Here is a 13,191-nt window from a genome sequence, read left to right on the forward strand (position 1 = left end):
AGAGGGGTGAAGCTTGAGAGAATCATGGGGTTGGCAAAGTCTAATTTATTAGCTAGCCTCTTAGATAGTTAACCACAGCTAGTCTGCTGTTACAGTTAACTGCACAGTTCATCCATCCATCCAGCTGTCATTTAAGTAGCCTTGCTCTGAATTATGCAAAATGAAGCCTTACTATAATTTAATCGGCCCCATGCAGTTGTTAAGAATGGGGAAACGATTCGTTTGGGAGTCAGCCTCTAGTCGACATTTGAGGAAGTGCAGATTTTGGCGCATCCATGGCGGCCTCATTTTCAGCCCCGGAGATTTCCGTTTATTTATTTTCTATTTCTTCTATCTTTGTCCAACATGACCTCTAAAGACTGTACACAGCTACATAATCAAGATCCGTGTCAGACCCAGATTGACTTGTGTTTTCCCCATGATCATGATGCCCTGTACATGCATATGTTAGTATTCTGTTAATAACAACCTCCTGCCTCTTCCCTTTAACGGTCTAATGTACTTCTCCCTGCTAAACACTGACAACACAGACATGTTGCATGTTGTAAATTGTTGCATGCTTTAAATTGCTTGGTTGGAATCTAACCTGAGGCAAGCACTGAGACAATTATATGGAAAAGCCAGTCATCATACTGCTCATACTGTGAGTCTGGTTTGCTTATGTAGGTCACATAGAGGACGGATAACATCGAGACTGTTTCAAAGCTAGTAAAGAGAAAAAAAACTCCTCTAAACTGGGAACACTGTTACACTGCTACAATAATAAATCAGCCTTAATGTAAGGTCTGTTTTTGCTCCCAGCCTCAGAGCACAGAAAGTGTAATTTAAGAAAAGTTGATGATGTTGTGCTGTTCATACACACACATTATTTGCACTCAGCTTCTCCTGTCTGACGTGATAAATGAATGAGGATTAAAGAAGAGTTTTTGTTTAAGGCTTACAAAGGACTTTAAGTTTATATCTCATGTCGATACAAAAACCATGTGTTCTTCTGACTTCCCCTTTGTTTTCTCTTACTTCTCTGGGAAGCCTCTCATCATCCATGATGACAAGGATAAAACTTGAATAAAAATGCTCTTATATTTACACTTTATTGTATACTTTGATTGTATGAATCTTAATAAACACGTTTTTAAACAGCTTGCCTAAAAGCCGATGTGACAAAAATAACTGTAGAAATCCTAGAAATGCCTCGTCCTCACCCTTTGTCCCCATGTTTCACTGAGGTGAAATTGTCGCTGGCATGTGTCATTTCTGCCACCGCTGTGAGTGAATATTTTACAAGATAGCTGCACACAGCAGTTTCTTCTACAGGAATGCATCATTAAAACTGTTTCTGTCTCTAAACCTGCTTACAGGCAACCAAATAAGAAGGCTGCCATTTCAGCAGCTAAAGATTAAGGACTGTTGCAAATGAACAGAGGAGTATTCAAAGAATGCCCTTTCATTGATAAACCACAAAATGTGGAATCACAAGTTCTACCTGAAAAAGGCGCCCCTACCCACCCGTCACCACACCCCTGCTGATGGAGAGATTGCATAGAGTAAGGGGGTTAGCCTGTCAGTCGCATTCTTCCCTTTCAACTGCTCCTCCTGGCCCATCCCACTCTGCTGTGTGGGCCGGCTATATAACCAAGGAGACCAGTGATGCTTTCTACTGCAGATCTACTCCAGTAATCCTACCTGGTCAACATCCAGACCTTCCAACATGTCTTTCAGCGCAAGATCCTACGGCCAGAAGACCCTGAGTGTCTACGGTGGAGCAGGGGGCCATGGCACCCGCATCTCCTCCTCCCAGATGAGCTCTCCCAGAGGCTTCAACCTGTCTGATGGCCTGGACCTTCACGTTGGGGCCAACGAGAAGGCCACCATGCAGAACCTCAACGACCGTCTCGCCTCTTACCTGGAGAAGGTGCGCACCCTGGAGAAGGAGAATGACCGCCTGGACAAGCAGATCAGAGACTGGTACAAGAACAAAACCGTTATCACCCAAGACTACACCCGCTACTTCACCATCATCGATGACCTGAAGGACAAGGTAAGAGAAGGAGACATGCTTGGTTGGTGCAGTTTTTTCAGATTTTAACCGTGAGTGTGTGGGGATCTGTTGGTATGAAGTGTATGTGGGGCATATGATTGAGAGAGCCATGGAACCCATCAGTGACTAATAGAGAAGTAGGCCATCTTATCAGAAAGCACATAGCACAAACACAGAGCGTAGGATGCTTATTTTCATAACTGTCATAACAGATTCATTCCTGCACACCAGTCAGCGCTCAGTGATGTAGTGATCTTTACAAAAGCTTAAGATGTAGGTTTCCAGTAGAGCCCCACTCTCTCGATAACTCAAAACAATTTAAGGAGCTCATTTTCTCAATGGTACACCTGGTCTATAAATACAACTATGTAACCGTGTTTCTTTGGACAAACCATTCTGATAATATAAAAACATCCTTCCTGAGTGCGTTTGAAACAACTCTGTCAGAGCCGAAACTCTCAGAAATCTTTTCCAAAACATTGAATCAGTGAAATATCAACAAATCCATTAATCAGTATATAAGGTATTTTTCAAATCACACATCTCAATCCCTCTCAGTCTTTTAAAATCCCACGTCAGTAGGGTTTCTGTGGGCAGTAACACTGCATGAAACATGAGCTTTTTCCGACTTGTTTCCCTGTTTTGTTTCCTCCTCAGATCCGCATTGCCTCCAGGCTCAACGCCAAGACAGTCCTGGACATTGACAACGCAAAATTGGCTGCAGATGATTTCAAAATGAAGTGAGTGTATTTTCCGTGTGTTTATACCCCTGCTCCTCTTTCCTCTGCCACACAAGTGAAACTCGACATGCGCACCAAAGCATGAACTTGTGTCTAACTGAGAACTTGTAATCTAAACCACCCACTAAAACCTGCTCTGACCTGCTCGCCTCCTCAGGTATGAGAACGAGCTGGCCATGAGGATGGCTGTGGAGGCAGACATCGCTGGACTGAAGAGGGTGCTGGATGAGATGAACATGGCCAGGATGGATCTGGAGAGTCAGTATGAGGCCCTGAAGGACGAGCTCATCATGCTCAAGAGGAACCACGAAGAGGTAGAGTTAATAATGCTGCACCCATTTTAACCAATGTACAGTTTGTTGATGCAGCTCAACTGAAGACTATACATCTGTCAACACCCCTGAAACACTCCCACACTCCAACACCCACTCTGTGTATGTACATAACCTAAAAGCATGTTACTACTCTAGTGATCAGTAGAGCTCCTCATCATTAATCTCTTCAGCAGCAGGGACTTAAACACTGCAGCTATTCACTGTGAAACAAACTTGTCACCATTGATCTCAGCCATCTTTTGTGGACAAATCTGCACACACATGCCCTCTGCCTCACCTCTGATAACACTGAGGAAATCCCATGTGAGGTTCATGTTTTTATAAACAGGTCTGACAGGTCACACAATGACGCTCCATGAACACTTTTCAAAAATGATAGATCATTTTAAGTTGTCTTACCAGCTGACTGACTGGACTGTTGTCCTTTGACCCCTGCAGGAGCTGGTTCTGCTCAGGAGTCAGATGGGCGGCCAGGTCAATGTGGCCGTCGACGCTTCTCCCTCTGTGGACCTGAACAAGGTGATGTCAGAGATCAGGGACCACTACGAGGGCGTGATCGGCAAGAACCGCAAGGAACTGGAGGCTTGGTACCAGAACAAGGTGAGTAAGAACTGGTAACTTCAAGAGTTCAATAAATTGTATTATTATATCAGTAACTACTGTCAATGTTGGGTTAATGCTGTTTGATGATCTGTCCAGATCACAGCCGTTGAACAGGAAGTGATCACGCACACAGAGATTCTGACGACGTCCCGCACAGAGATCAAGGACCTGAAGAGCACCCTCCAGAGGCTTCAGATTGAACTACAGTCCCATATGAGCATGGTATGTCAATATACAGTGTATAACAATTAAGATTTATTTGCTGCTAATATTTAACACTAATACTTCACATAAAGGTATCCTCGAAGATATTTTAAGTAACACACTGAAGTTTTTGTAGAATTATGTTAATTCACTCAATTACTGAAAGTTAAAGAAGCATACTTGTCCATTAACTATGAGGCTACAGCTAGGAAGGACCCAGTTAGCTTACGTTAGCAGTAAGCATAAAGACTTCCAGAAACTTCCAAAATTCTTGCATTGAGATTGCAAGACTCCAAGAAGTCACTGAGCCTGGCCAAGAATTACACCGCGGCATAAACCAATGTGTCGCCACAATGTGACGCTTTTACATTTTGTCTTTTAAGAATTATAATTACACTAATAAAATGTAACATGTGATAGGTGAGCTTTGATGCTGCTAAGCAGATTTATGTACTAGCAGACTGAGCTAGGCTAGCTGTTTCACCCTTTCCAGTCTTAATGCTAAGCTATATGCTAACTGGCTCCAGGCAGTGACTTAAAATTCAGCATACAGACATGAGTGGCATCAATCTTGACACCTAACTAGCAAAAAAGCAAAAAAGGCACATGATGGTAGTTATAAACGTATTAAACATTGAATTCCAGCATAAGAAACATCTTTCAAAAACTGACCCACTCACAACTTCCTCCTCCGACCCCAACAGAAAGCATCTTTGGAGGGCACCCTTGCAGAGACTCAGGCGCGTTACGCTGCACAGCTAGCTAGCCTCCAGAACATGGTCACAAGCCTGGAGGCCCAGCTGTCCCAGCTCCACTCCAACATTGCCAGCAACAAGCAGGAGTACGACATGCTGCTGGACCTGAAGACCCGGCTGGAGCTGGAGATCGCAGAGTACAGGAGGCTGCTGGATGGGGAGGATGACAGGTGAGACACACCCAATCAAACTGTAACCATTTAATGCCAATGTAATAATGCTGAAGACTAATGTTGCCATCTTTCTTTTTCTTGCCGTTGCCAGTTCAAAACAAGGTAAGCAGTTTTTCACCTCTATGATTATTATTCATTCATCATCATTAAATTGCCACTCAAGTTTTTAATGGTTTTAAGAAATGTGATGTGGTTTGCTGATGATTGTTGTTTTTTTTTCTTGTCCTCAGTGGTCACAAAGGTCATCACAGTGGTGGAGACGGTTGTGGATGGAAAGGTGGTCCAGAGCAGCAAGACTGTTGACGTGGATGTGGATCAGATTGAGTCATAAATTACTTGCAACAGTGAAAATCAATAAAGATCATGCAGTTGACTTCAACTTTCTTGTCTGGTGTTTCTTTCTAATGAACAGAATGTTAAATGATTTTACTGCTCTAATAGAAAATAGCCTGCAGCTCAAACTTAACTATTGGTGTATTCTTAAAGTCGAGTTGGAATGAAAAATGTCATTTGAATCCTTTAAGATCACATCCCCGGTAACACTGTGCATCTATTTGACAATATAGGCCAAAAAAAATAGAGAAAATCAATTTCTTCGTATTCTTATATCAAAATCCGATCATTTTTTCTTCCAGTAAAACAAAATTTCAAGCGTGCACCAAACAATTTCAACCTATCAATCTGCAACATTTAGCTGCAGAGCACCAAGAACGCTCGGTCAGTTAGCTAGCTACTGCGCTGTGGAGAACGTCTGTCTACGCCCACTTCTCAGCGATCAAATCAAATCCCTCTAATGATATGTCCCGCCTGCACGTCCTGTTTCACTCGGAAATACGTCACGATACGGAAGCTAGATACTCTCAAAATGCCGTTTCAGCTGGACTTTAAAGCTGCATTACTCCATGTTTAACAGATCAAACATGTTGTAGGGATTTAATTGACAATCCTAAACCTCTAAGGTTCTATATTTAGCCTTTAGCTCATAGTTTTGAATAATGGGGCATTTACTATATGGTTTGCTTTTACAAACAAGTTGTTTAATAGCAATTAAGCCAAAAAGCATTGTACACTACATATCTATAAATATTTGTGGAAATGGCTCAAATGGGATTCCAGAGTTGAACTGTTTCTGCTGGTTGCAAAGGTGTTGACTGACGTGCCTGGCAAAACAGCTACTGTATTATCTTTCAGCTAATTAAAGAGTTCCTTTGCCCGAGGTGAAAACAGCATTAGTATACATTGATAAGGTGTGGCAGGTTAGGCCAGTTTCTCTCAGTGGCAACCTCTCAGTGTTTTATATTACTATTATTTGTGTAGCACATAGGAAAGTTAATCTTTCTCAGTGGCAAACATCTGGCAATACTGCTTAAAATACACATGTTCTCTGCCCCTTTGTGGACAAGCATTGTTTGAGGCAGCTTTGTGGGACCTGTCCCAGCATGCATGGGGTTAAACTGAGACAAACGTGACTAGTTTCCAAATTCAGTCAAACTTCAAAGAGACGAATTCATGCTATCATCCAAATGTGTTAGAGCGCTTGAGAACCTGATTCAAACCCAGGTTTCATATTGTACATTGCAGGTATCGTGGCTCTCCTTAATATGTGTTTTCAGATGGGTTTACAACGATATTTATTGTAGAAAAATTCTGCAAAGTATGTCTGCTGTTAGTTTAATTATGCTGTGCTTCTGATTTCAGTAAAACTGTATCATTAAACACCGTGCAGCCTCTGAGGCTCACTGATATCTCAGAAGAGAGGAGTGGAGAGCATTATTAATCTTTGCTCACATTTTCCCCACTAGCCTCATGAAGTATTTTAGCAAACCTATGTTCATAGCCCTAATTTCCCTAATCATTTAACATTGAGGATGTTGTGATGCTGAAAATACTACAGCTTGAAGATTTACACACTTTCAAAGTCATTTTATATCAGACCGGTCAAATATCTTTAGTAACTCATACAGGATGATGATGAAATGGGACCTTTGGTTCATGCCAATACACACCAGTGTAAACATGGGCAAATGAAATAACACACAGATAAGTCAAGCAAACAAGACAATGTTGTAGGGAGCAAACTTGTAGCCTTTTATTGCATTCACATGTGTACATGAATTTGCGAGGAAGCAAATGTTTTCACTTTAACATCAGTGTGTATCCTCCATGTATCGCCTCAGAGTAATTAAAGCGTTTGTTACATTCTTCTTTGTGTTAGACTTTCTCTTTCTCTCATCCTGATACTCACTTGTTTCTGAAGTCGTCTGCTGCCAGTTTTGCATTGTCAATGGCCAGGTAGATGCCTCCATTGACACAGGTGGCATCCTGGATCTGTGTTATGATGCAATATTATGTTTCAAGAGCTGTAAGGGTTTCAATGCACCATTTTAAACATTTTCATCTGATAGTTGCATTATAAGATAAAATACAGTGACATGCTATTTTATCTCATTCAATTATGGGACATACCTTTCCCTGCAGGTCAGAGATGGTTGTCTCATAAGCTGAGAAGTCACGGGAAGTGGGGGAAGTCTCGCTCTCCAAGAACTGGCGGATCTTGAGCTCCAGCTCTGCGTTGGCCTTCTCAAAGCTGCGCACCTTCTCCAGGTAGGAGGCCAGACGGTCGTTCAGTTTCTTCATGGTGGCCTTCTCATTGGTCCCAATATCTATGCCTCCATCACCTCCACCAAAGCCTCCAGCGTAGCCTCCACTGAAGCCTCCACCTGCTCCACCGCCTCCCATGGAAAAACTGTAACTGCTGTGACCACCAGGCCTTTAATATTTTTGCTCCAGAGCCACCTGCACCACCATGCATACTGGAGGCATATGACCTCATCATGCGGACCCCACCTATGTTGCCAGATAAGCCTCCAGCCAAGCCTCCAGCCATGCCTCCAGCCATGCTTCCACCACTTCTAAATACAATGGAGCGCCCAGACTTTGTGAAGACTTCTCAGGAGGTTGGCCTACGTTGGAGAGGATGAGACCAAAAACCATGTGTTCTTCTGACTTCCCCTTTGTTTTCTCTTACTTCTCTGGGAAGCCTCTCATCATCCATGATAAAACAAGGATAAAACTTGAATAAAAATGCTCTTATATTTACACTTCATTGTATACTTTGATTGTATGAATCTTAATAAACACGTTTTTAAACAGCTTGCCTAAAAGCTGATGTGACAAAAATAACTGTAGAAATCCTAAAAATGCCTCGTCCTCACCCTTTGGCCCCACGTTTCACTGAGGTGAAATTGTCGCTGGCATGTGTCATTTCTGCCACCGCTGTGAGTGAATATTTTACAAGATAGCTGCACACAGCAGTTTCTTCTACAGGAATGCATCATTAAAACTGTTTCTGTCTCTAAACCTGCTTACAGGCAACCAAATAAGAAGTCTGCCATTTCAGCAGCTAAAGATTAAGGACTGTTGCAAATGAACAGAGGAGTATTCAAAGAATGCCCTTTCACTGATAAACCACAAAATGTGGAATCACAAGTTCTACCTGAAAAAGGCGCCCCTACCCACCCGTCACCACACCCCTGCTGATGGAGAGATTGCATAGAGTAAGGGGGTTAGCCTGTCAGTCACATTCTTCCCTTTCAACTGCTCCTCCTGGCCCATCCCACTCTGCTGTGTGGGCCGGCTATATAACCAAGGAGACCAGTGATGCTTTCTACTGCAGATCTATTCCAGTAATCCTACCTGGTCAACATCCAGACCTTCCAACATGTCTTTCAGCGCAAGATCCTACGGCCAGAAGACCCTGAGTGTCTACGGTGGAGCAGGGGGCCATGGCACCCGCATCTCCTCCTCCCAGATGAGCTCTCCCAGAGGCTTCAACCTGTCCGATGGCCTGGACCTTCACGTTGGGGCCAACGAGAAGGTCACCATGCAGAACCTCAACGACCGTCTCGCCTCTTACCTGGAGAAGGTGCGCACCCTGGAGAAGGAGAATGACCGCCTGGACAAGCAGATCAGAGACTGGTACAAGAACAAAACCGTTATCACCCAAGACTACACCCGCTACTTCACCATCATCGATGACCTGAAGGACAAGGTAAGAGAAGGAGACATGCTTGGTTGTTGCAGTTTTTTCAGATTTTAACCGTGAGTGTGTGGGGATCTGTTGGTATGAAGTGTATGTGGGGCATATGATTGAGAGAGCCATGGAACCCATCAGTGACAAATAGAGAAGTAGGCCATCTTATCAGAAAGCACATAGCACAAACACAGAGCGTAGGATGCTTATTTTCATAACTGTCATAACAGATTCATTCCTGCACACCAATCAGCGCCCAGTGATGTAGTGATCTTTACAAAAGCTTAAGATGTAGGTTTCCAGTAGAGCCCCACTCTCTCGATAACTCAAAACAATTTAAGGAGCTCATTTTCTCAATGGTACACCTGGTCTATAAATACAACTATGCAACCGTGTTTCTTTGGACAAACCATTCTGATAATATAAAAACATCCTTCCTGAGGCCGTTTGAAACAACTCTGTCAGAGCCGAAACTCTCAGAAATCTTTTCCAAAACATTGAATCAGTGAAATATCAACAAATCCATTAATCAGTATATAAGGTATTTTTCAAATCACACATCTCAATCCCTCTCAGTCTTTTAAAATCCCACGTCAGTAGGGTTTCTGTGGGCAGTAACACTGCATGAAACATGAGCTTTTTCTGACTTGTTTCCCTGTTTTGTTTCCTCCTCAGATCCGCATTGCCTCCAGGCTCAATGCCAAGACAGTCCTGGACATTGACAACGCAAAATTGGCTGCAGATGATTTCAAAATGAAGTGAGTGTATTTTCCGTGTGTTTATACCCCTGCTCCTCTTTCCTCTGCCACACAAGTGAAACTCGACATGCGCACCAAAGCATGAACTTGTGTCTAACTGAGAACTTGTAATCTAAACCACCCACTAAAACCTGCTCTGACCTGCTCGCCTCCTCAGGTATGAGAACGAGCTGGCCATGAGGATGGCTGTGGAGGCAGACATCGCTGGACTGAAGAGGGTGCTGGATGAGATGAACATGGCCAGGATGGATCTGGAGAGTCAGTATGAGGCCCTGAAGGACGAGCTCATCATGCTCAAGAGGAACCACGAAGAGGTAGAGTTAATAATGCTGCACCCATTTTAACCAATGTACAGTTTGTTGATGCAGCTCAACTGAAGACTATACATCTGTCAACACCCCTGAAACACTCCCACACTCCAACACCCACTCTGTGTATGTACATAACCTAAAAGCATGTTACCACTCTAGTGATCAGTAGAGCTCCTCATCATTAATCTCTTCAGCAGCAGGGACTTAAACACTGCAGCTATTCACTGTGAAACAAACTTGTCACCATTGATCTCAGCCGTCTATTGTGGACAAATCTGCACACACATGCCCTCTGCCTCACCTCTGATAACACTGAGGAAATCCCATGTGAGGTTCATGTTTTTATAAACAGGTCTGACAGGTCACACAATGACGCTCCATGAACACTTTTCAAAAATGATAGATCATTTTAAGTTGTCTTACCAGCTGACTGACTGGACTGTTGTCCTTTGACCCCTGCAGGAGCTGGTTCTGCTCAGGAGTCAGATGGGCGGCCAGGTCAATGTGGCCGTCGACGCTTCTCCCTCTGTGGACCTGAACAAGGTGATGTCAGAGATCAGGGACCACTACGAGGGCGTGATCAGCAAGAACCGCAAGGAACTGGAGGCTTGGTACCAGAACAAGGTGAGTAAGAACTGGTAACTTCAAGAGTTCAATAAATTGTATTATTATATCAGTAACTACTGTCAATGTTGGGTTAATGCTGTTTGATGATCTGTCCAGATCACAGCCGTTGAACAGGAAGTGATCACGCACACAGAGATTCTGACGACGTCCCGCACAGAGATCAAGGACCTGAAGAGCACCCTCCAGAGGCTTCAGATTGAACTACAGTCCCATATGAGCATGGTATGTCAATATACAGTGTATAACAATTAAGATTTATTTGCTGCTAATATTTAACACTAATACTTCACATAAAGGTATCCTCGAAGATATTTTAAGTAACACACTGAAGTTTCTGTAGAATTATGTTAATTCACTCAATTACTGAAAGTTAAAGAAGCATACTTGTCCATTAACTATGAGGCTACAGCTAGCAAGGACCCAGTTAGCTTACGTTAGCAGTAAGCATAAAGACTTCCAGAAACTTCCAAAATTCTTGCATTGAGATTGCAAGACTCCAAGAAGTCACTGAGCCTGGCCAAGAATTACACCGCGGCATAAACCAATGTGTCGCCACAATGTGACGCTTTTACATTTTGTCTTTTAAGAATTATAATTACACTAATAAAATGTAACATGTGATAGGTGAGCTTTGATGCTGCTAAGCAGATTTATGTACTAGCAGACTGAGCTAGGCTAGCTGTTTCACCCTTTCCAGTCTTAATGCTAAGCTATATGCTAACTGGCTCCAGGCAGTTACTTAAAATTCAGCATACAGACATGAGTGGCATCAATCTTGACACCTAACTAGCAAAAAAGCAAAAAAGGCACATGATGGTAGTTATAAACATATTAAACATTGAATTCCAGCATAAGAAACATCTTTTAAAAACTGACCCACTCACAACTTCCTCCTCCGACCCCAACAGAAAGCATCTTTGGAGGGCACCCTTGCAGAGACTCAGGCGCGTTACGCTGCACAGCTAGCTAGCCTCCAGAACATGGTCACAAGCCTGGAGGCCCAGCTGTCCCAGCTCCACTCCAACATTGCCAGCAACAAGCAGGAGTACGACATGCTGCTGGACCTGAAGACCCGGCTGGAGCTGGAGATCGCAGAGTACAGGAGGCTGCTGGATGGGGAGGATGACAGGTGAGACACACCCAATCAAACTGTAACCATTTAATGCCAATGTAATAATGCTGAAGACTAATGTTGCCATCTTTCTTTTTCTTGCCGTTGCCAGTTCAAAACAAGGTAAGCAGTTTTTCACCTCTATGATTATTATTCATTCATCATCATTAAATTGCCACTCAAGTTTTTAATGGTTTTAAGAAATGTGATGTGGTTTGCTGATGATTGTTGTTTTTTTTTCTTGTCCTCAGTGGTCACAAAGGTCATCACAGTGGTGGAGACGGTTGTGGATGGAAAGGTGGTCCAGACTAGCAAGACGGTTGACGTGGATGTGGATCAGATTGAGTCATAAATTACTAGCAACAGTGAAAATCAATAAAGATCATGCAGTTGACTTCAACTTTCTTATCTGGTGTTTCTTTCTAATGAACAGAATGCTAAAATATTTTACTGCCTTTAGATACTCTCAAAATGCCGTTTCAGCTGGACTTTAAAGCTGCAAAACTCCATGTTTAACAGATCAAACATGTTGTAAGGGATTTAATTGACAATCCTAAACCCCTAAGGTTCTATATTTAGCCTTTAGCTCATAGTTTTGAATAATGGGGCATTTACTATATGGTTTGCTTTTACAAACAAGTTGTTTAATAGCAATTAAGCCAAAAAGCATTGTACACTACATATCTATAAATATTTGTGGAAATGGCTCAAATGGGATTCCAGAGTTGAACTGTTTCTGCTGGTTGCAAAGGTGTTGACTGACGTGCCTGGCAAAACAGCTACTGTATTATCTTTCAGCTAATTAAAGAGTTCCTTTGCCCGAGGTGAAAACAGCATTAGTTTACATTGATAAGGTGTGGCAGGTTAGGCCAGTTTCTCTCAGTGGCAACCTCTCATTGTTTTATATTACTATTATTTGTGTAGCACATAGGAAAGTTAATCTTTCTCAGTGGCAAACATCTGGTAATACTGCTTAAAATACACATGTTCTCTGCCCCTTTGTGGACAAGCATTGTTTGAGGCAGCTTTGTGGGACCTGTCCCAGCATGCATGGGGTTAAACTGAGACAAACGTGACTAGTTTCCAAATTCAGTCAAACTTCAAAGAGACGAATTCATGCTAACATCCAAATGTGTTAGAGCGCTTGAGAACCTGATTCAAACCCAGGTTTCATATTGTACATTGCAGGTATCGTGGCTCTCCTTAATATGTGTTTTCAGATGGGTTTACAACGATATTTATTGTAGAAAAATTCTGCAAAGTATGTCTGCTGTTAGTTTAATTATGCTGTGCTTCTGATTTCAGTAAAACTGTATCATTAAACACCGTGCAGCCTCTGAGGCTCACTGATATCTCAGAAGAGAGGAGTGGAGAGCATTATTAATCTTTGCTCACATTTTCCCCACTAGCCTCATGAAGTATTTTAGCAAACCTATGTTCATAGCCCTAATTTCCCTAATCATTTAACATTGAGGATGTTGTAAGGCTGAAAATACTACAGCT

The 13,191-nt window shown here is 42.7% G+C and overlaps 2 protein-coding genes across 2 annotated transcripts; both read left to right on the forward strand.

Annotated features, from left to right (window-relative positions):
• Positions 1–1,645: 1,645 nt before the first annotated feature.
• Positions 1,646–5,227, forward strand: LOC138594345 (keratin, type I cytoskeletal 13-like). Its single transcript, XM_069665413.1, has 8 exons — positions 1,646–2,038; positions 2,696–2,778; positions 2,936–3,092; positions 3,552–3,713; positions 3,813–3,938; positions 4,625–4,845; positions 4,940–4,950; positions 5,079–5,227. Exons 1-8 carry the CDS (start codon positions 1,709–1,711, stop codon positions 5,177–5,179), a joined length of 1,191 nt encoding a protein of 396 aa, XP_069521514.1. The 5' UTR covers positions 1,646–1,708; the 3' UTR covers positions 5,180–5,227.
• A 3,288-nt stretch (positions 5,228–8,515) lies between these two features.
• LOC138594350 (keratin, type I cytoskeletal 13-like) lies at positions 8,516–12,088 on the forward strand. The gene is made up of 8 exons (XM_069665419.1): positions 8,516–8,899; positions 9,557–9,639; positions 9,797–9,953; positions 10,413–10,574; positions 10,674–10,799; positions 11,486–11,706; positions 11,801–11,811; positions 11,940–12,088. The coding sequence occupies exons 1-8, from the start codon at positions 8,570–8,572 to the stop codon at positions 12,038–12,040; spliced, it is 1,191 nt and encodes a 396-aa protein (XP_069521520.1). The 5' UTR covers positions 8,516–8,569; the 3' UTR covers positions 12,041–12,088.
• Positions 12,089–13,191: the final 1,103 nt, after the last annotated feature.

The sequence above is a fragment of the Semicossyphus pulcher genome, unplaced genomic scaffold (assembly GCF_022749685.1).
Source record: "Semicossyphus pulcher isolate SPU_LCO1_2020_fin unplaced genomic scaffold, fSemPul1.0.p SCAF_17, whole genome shotgun sequence".
Classification (NCBI taxonomy): domain Eukaryota; kingdom Metazoa; phylum Chordata; class Actinopteri; order Labriformes; family Labridae; genus Semicossyphus; species Semicossyphus pulcher.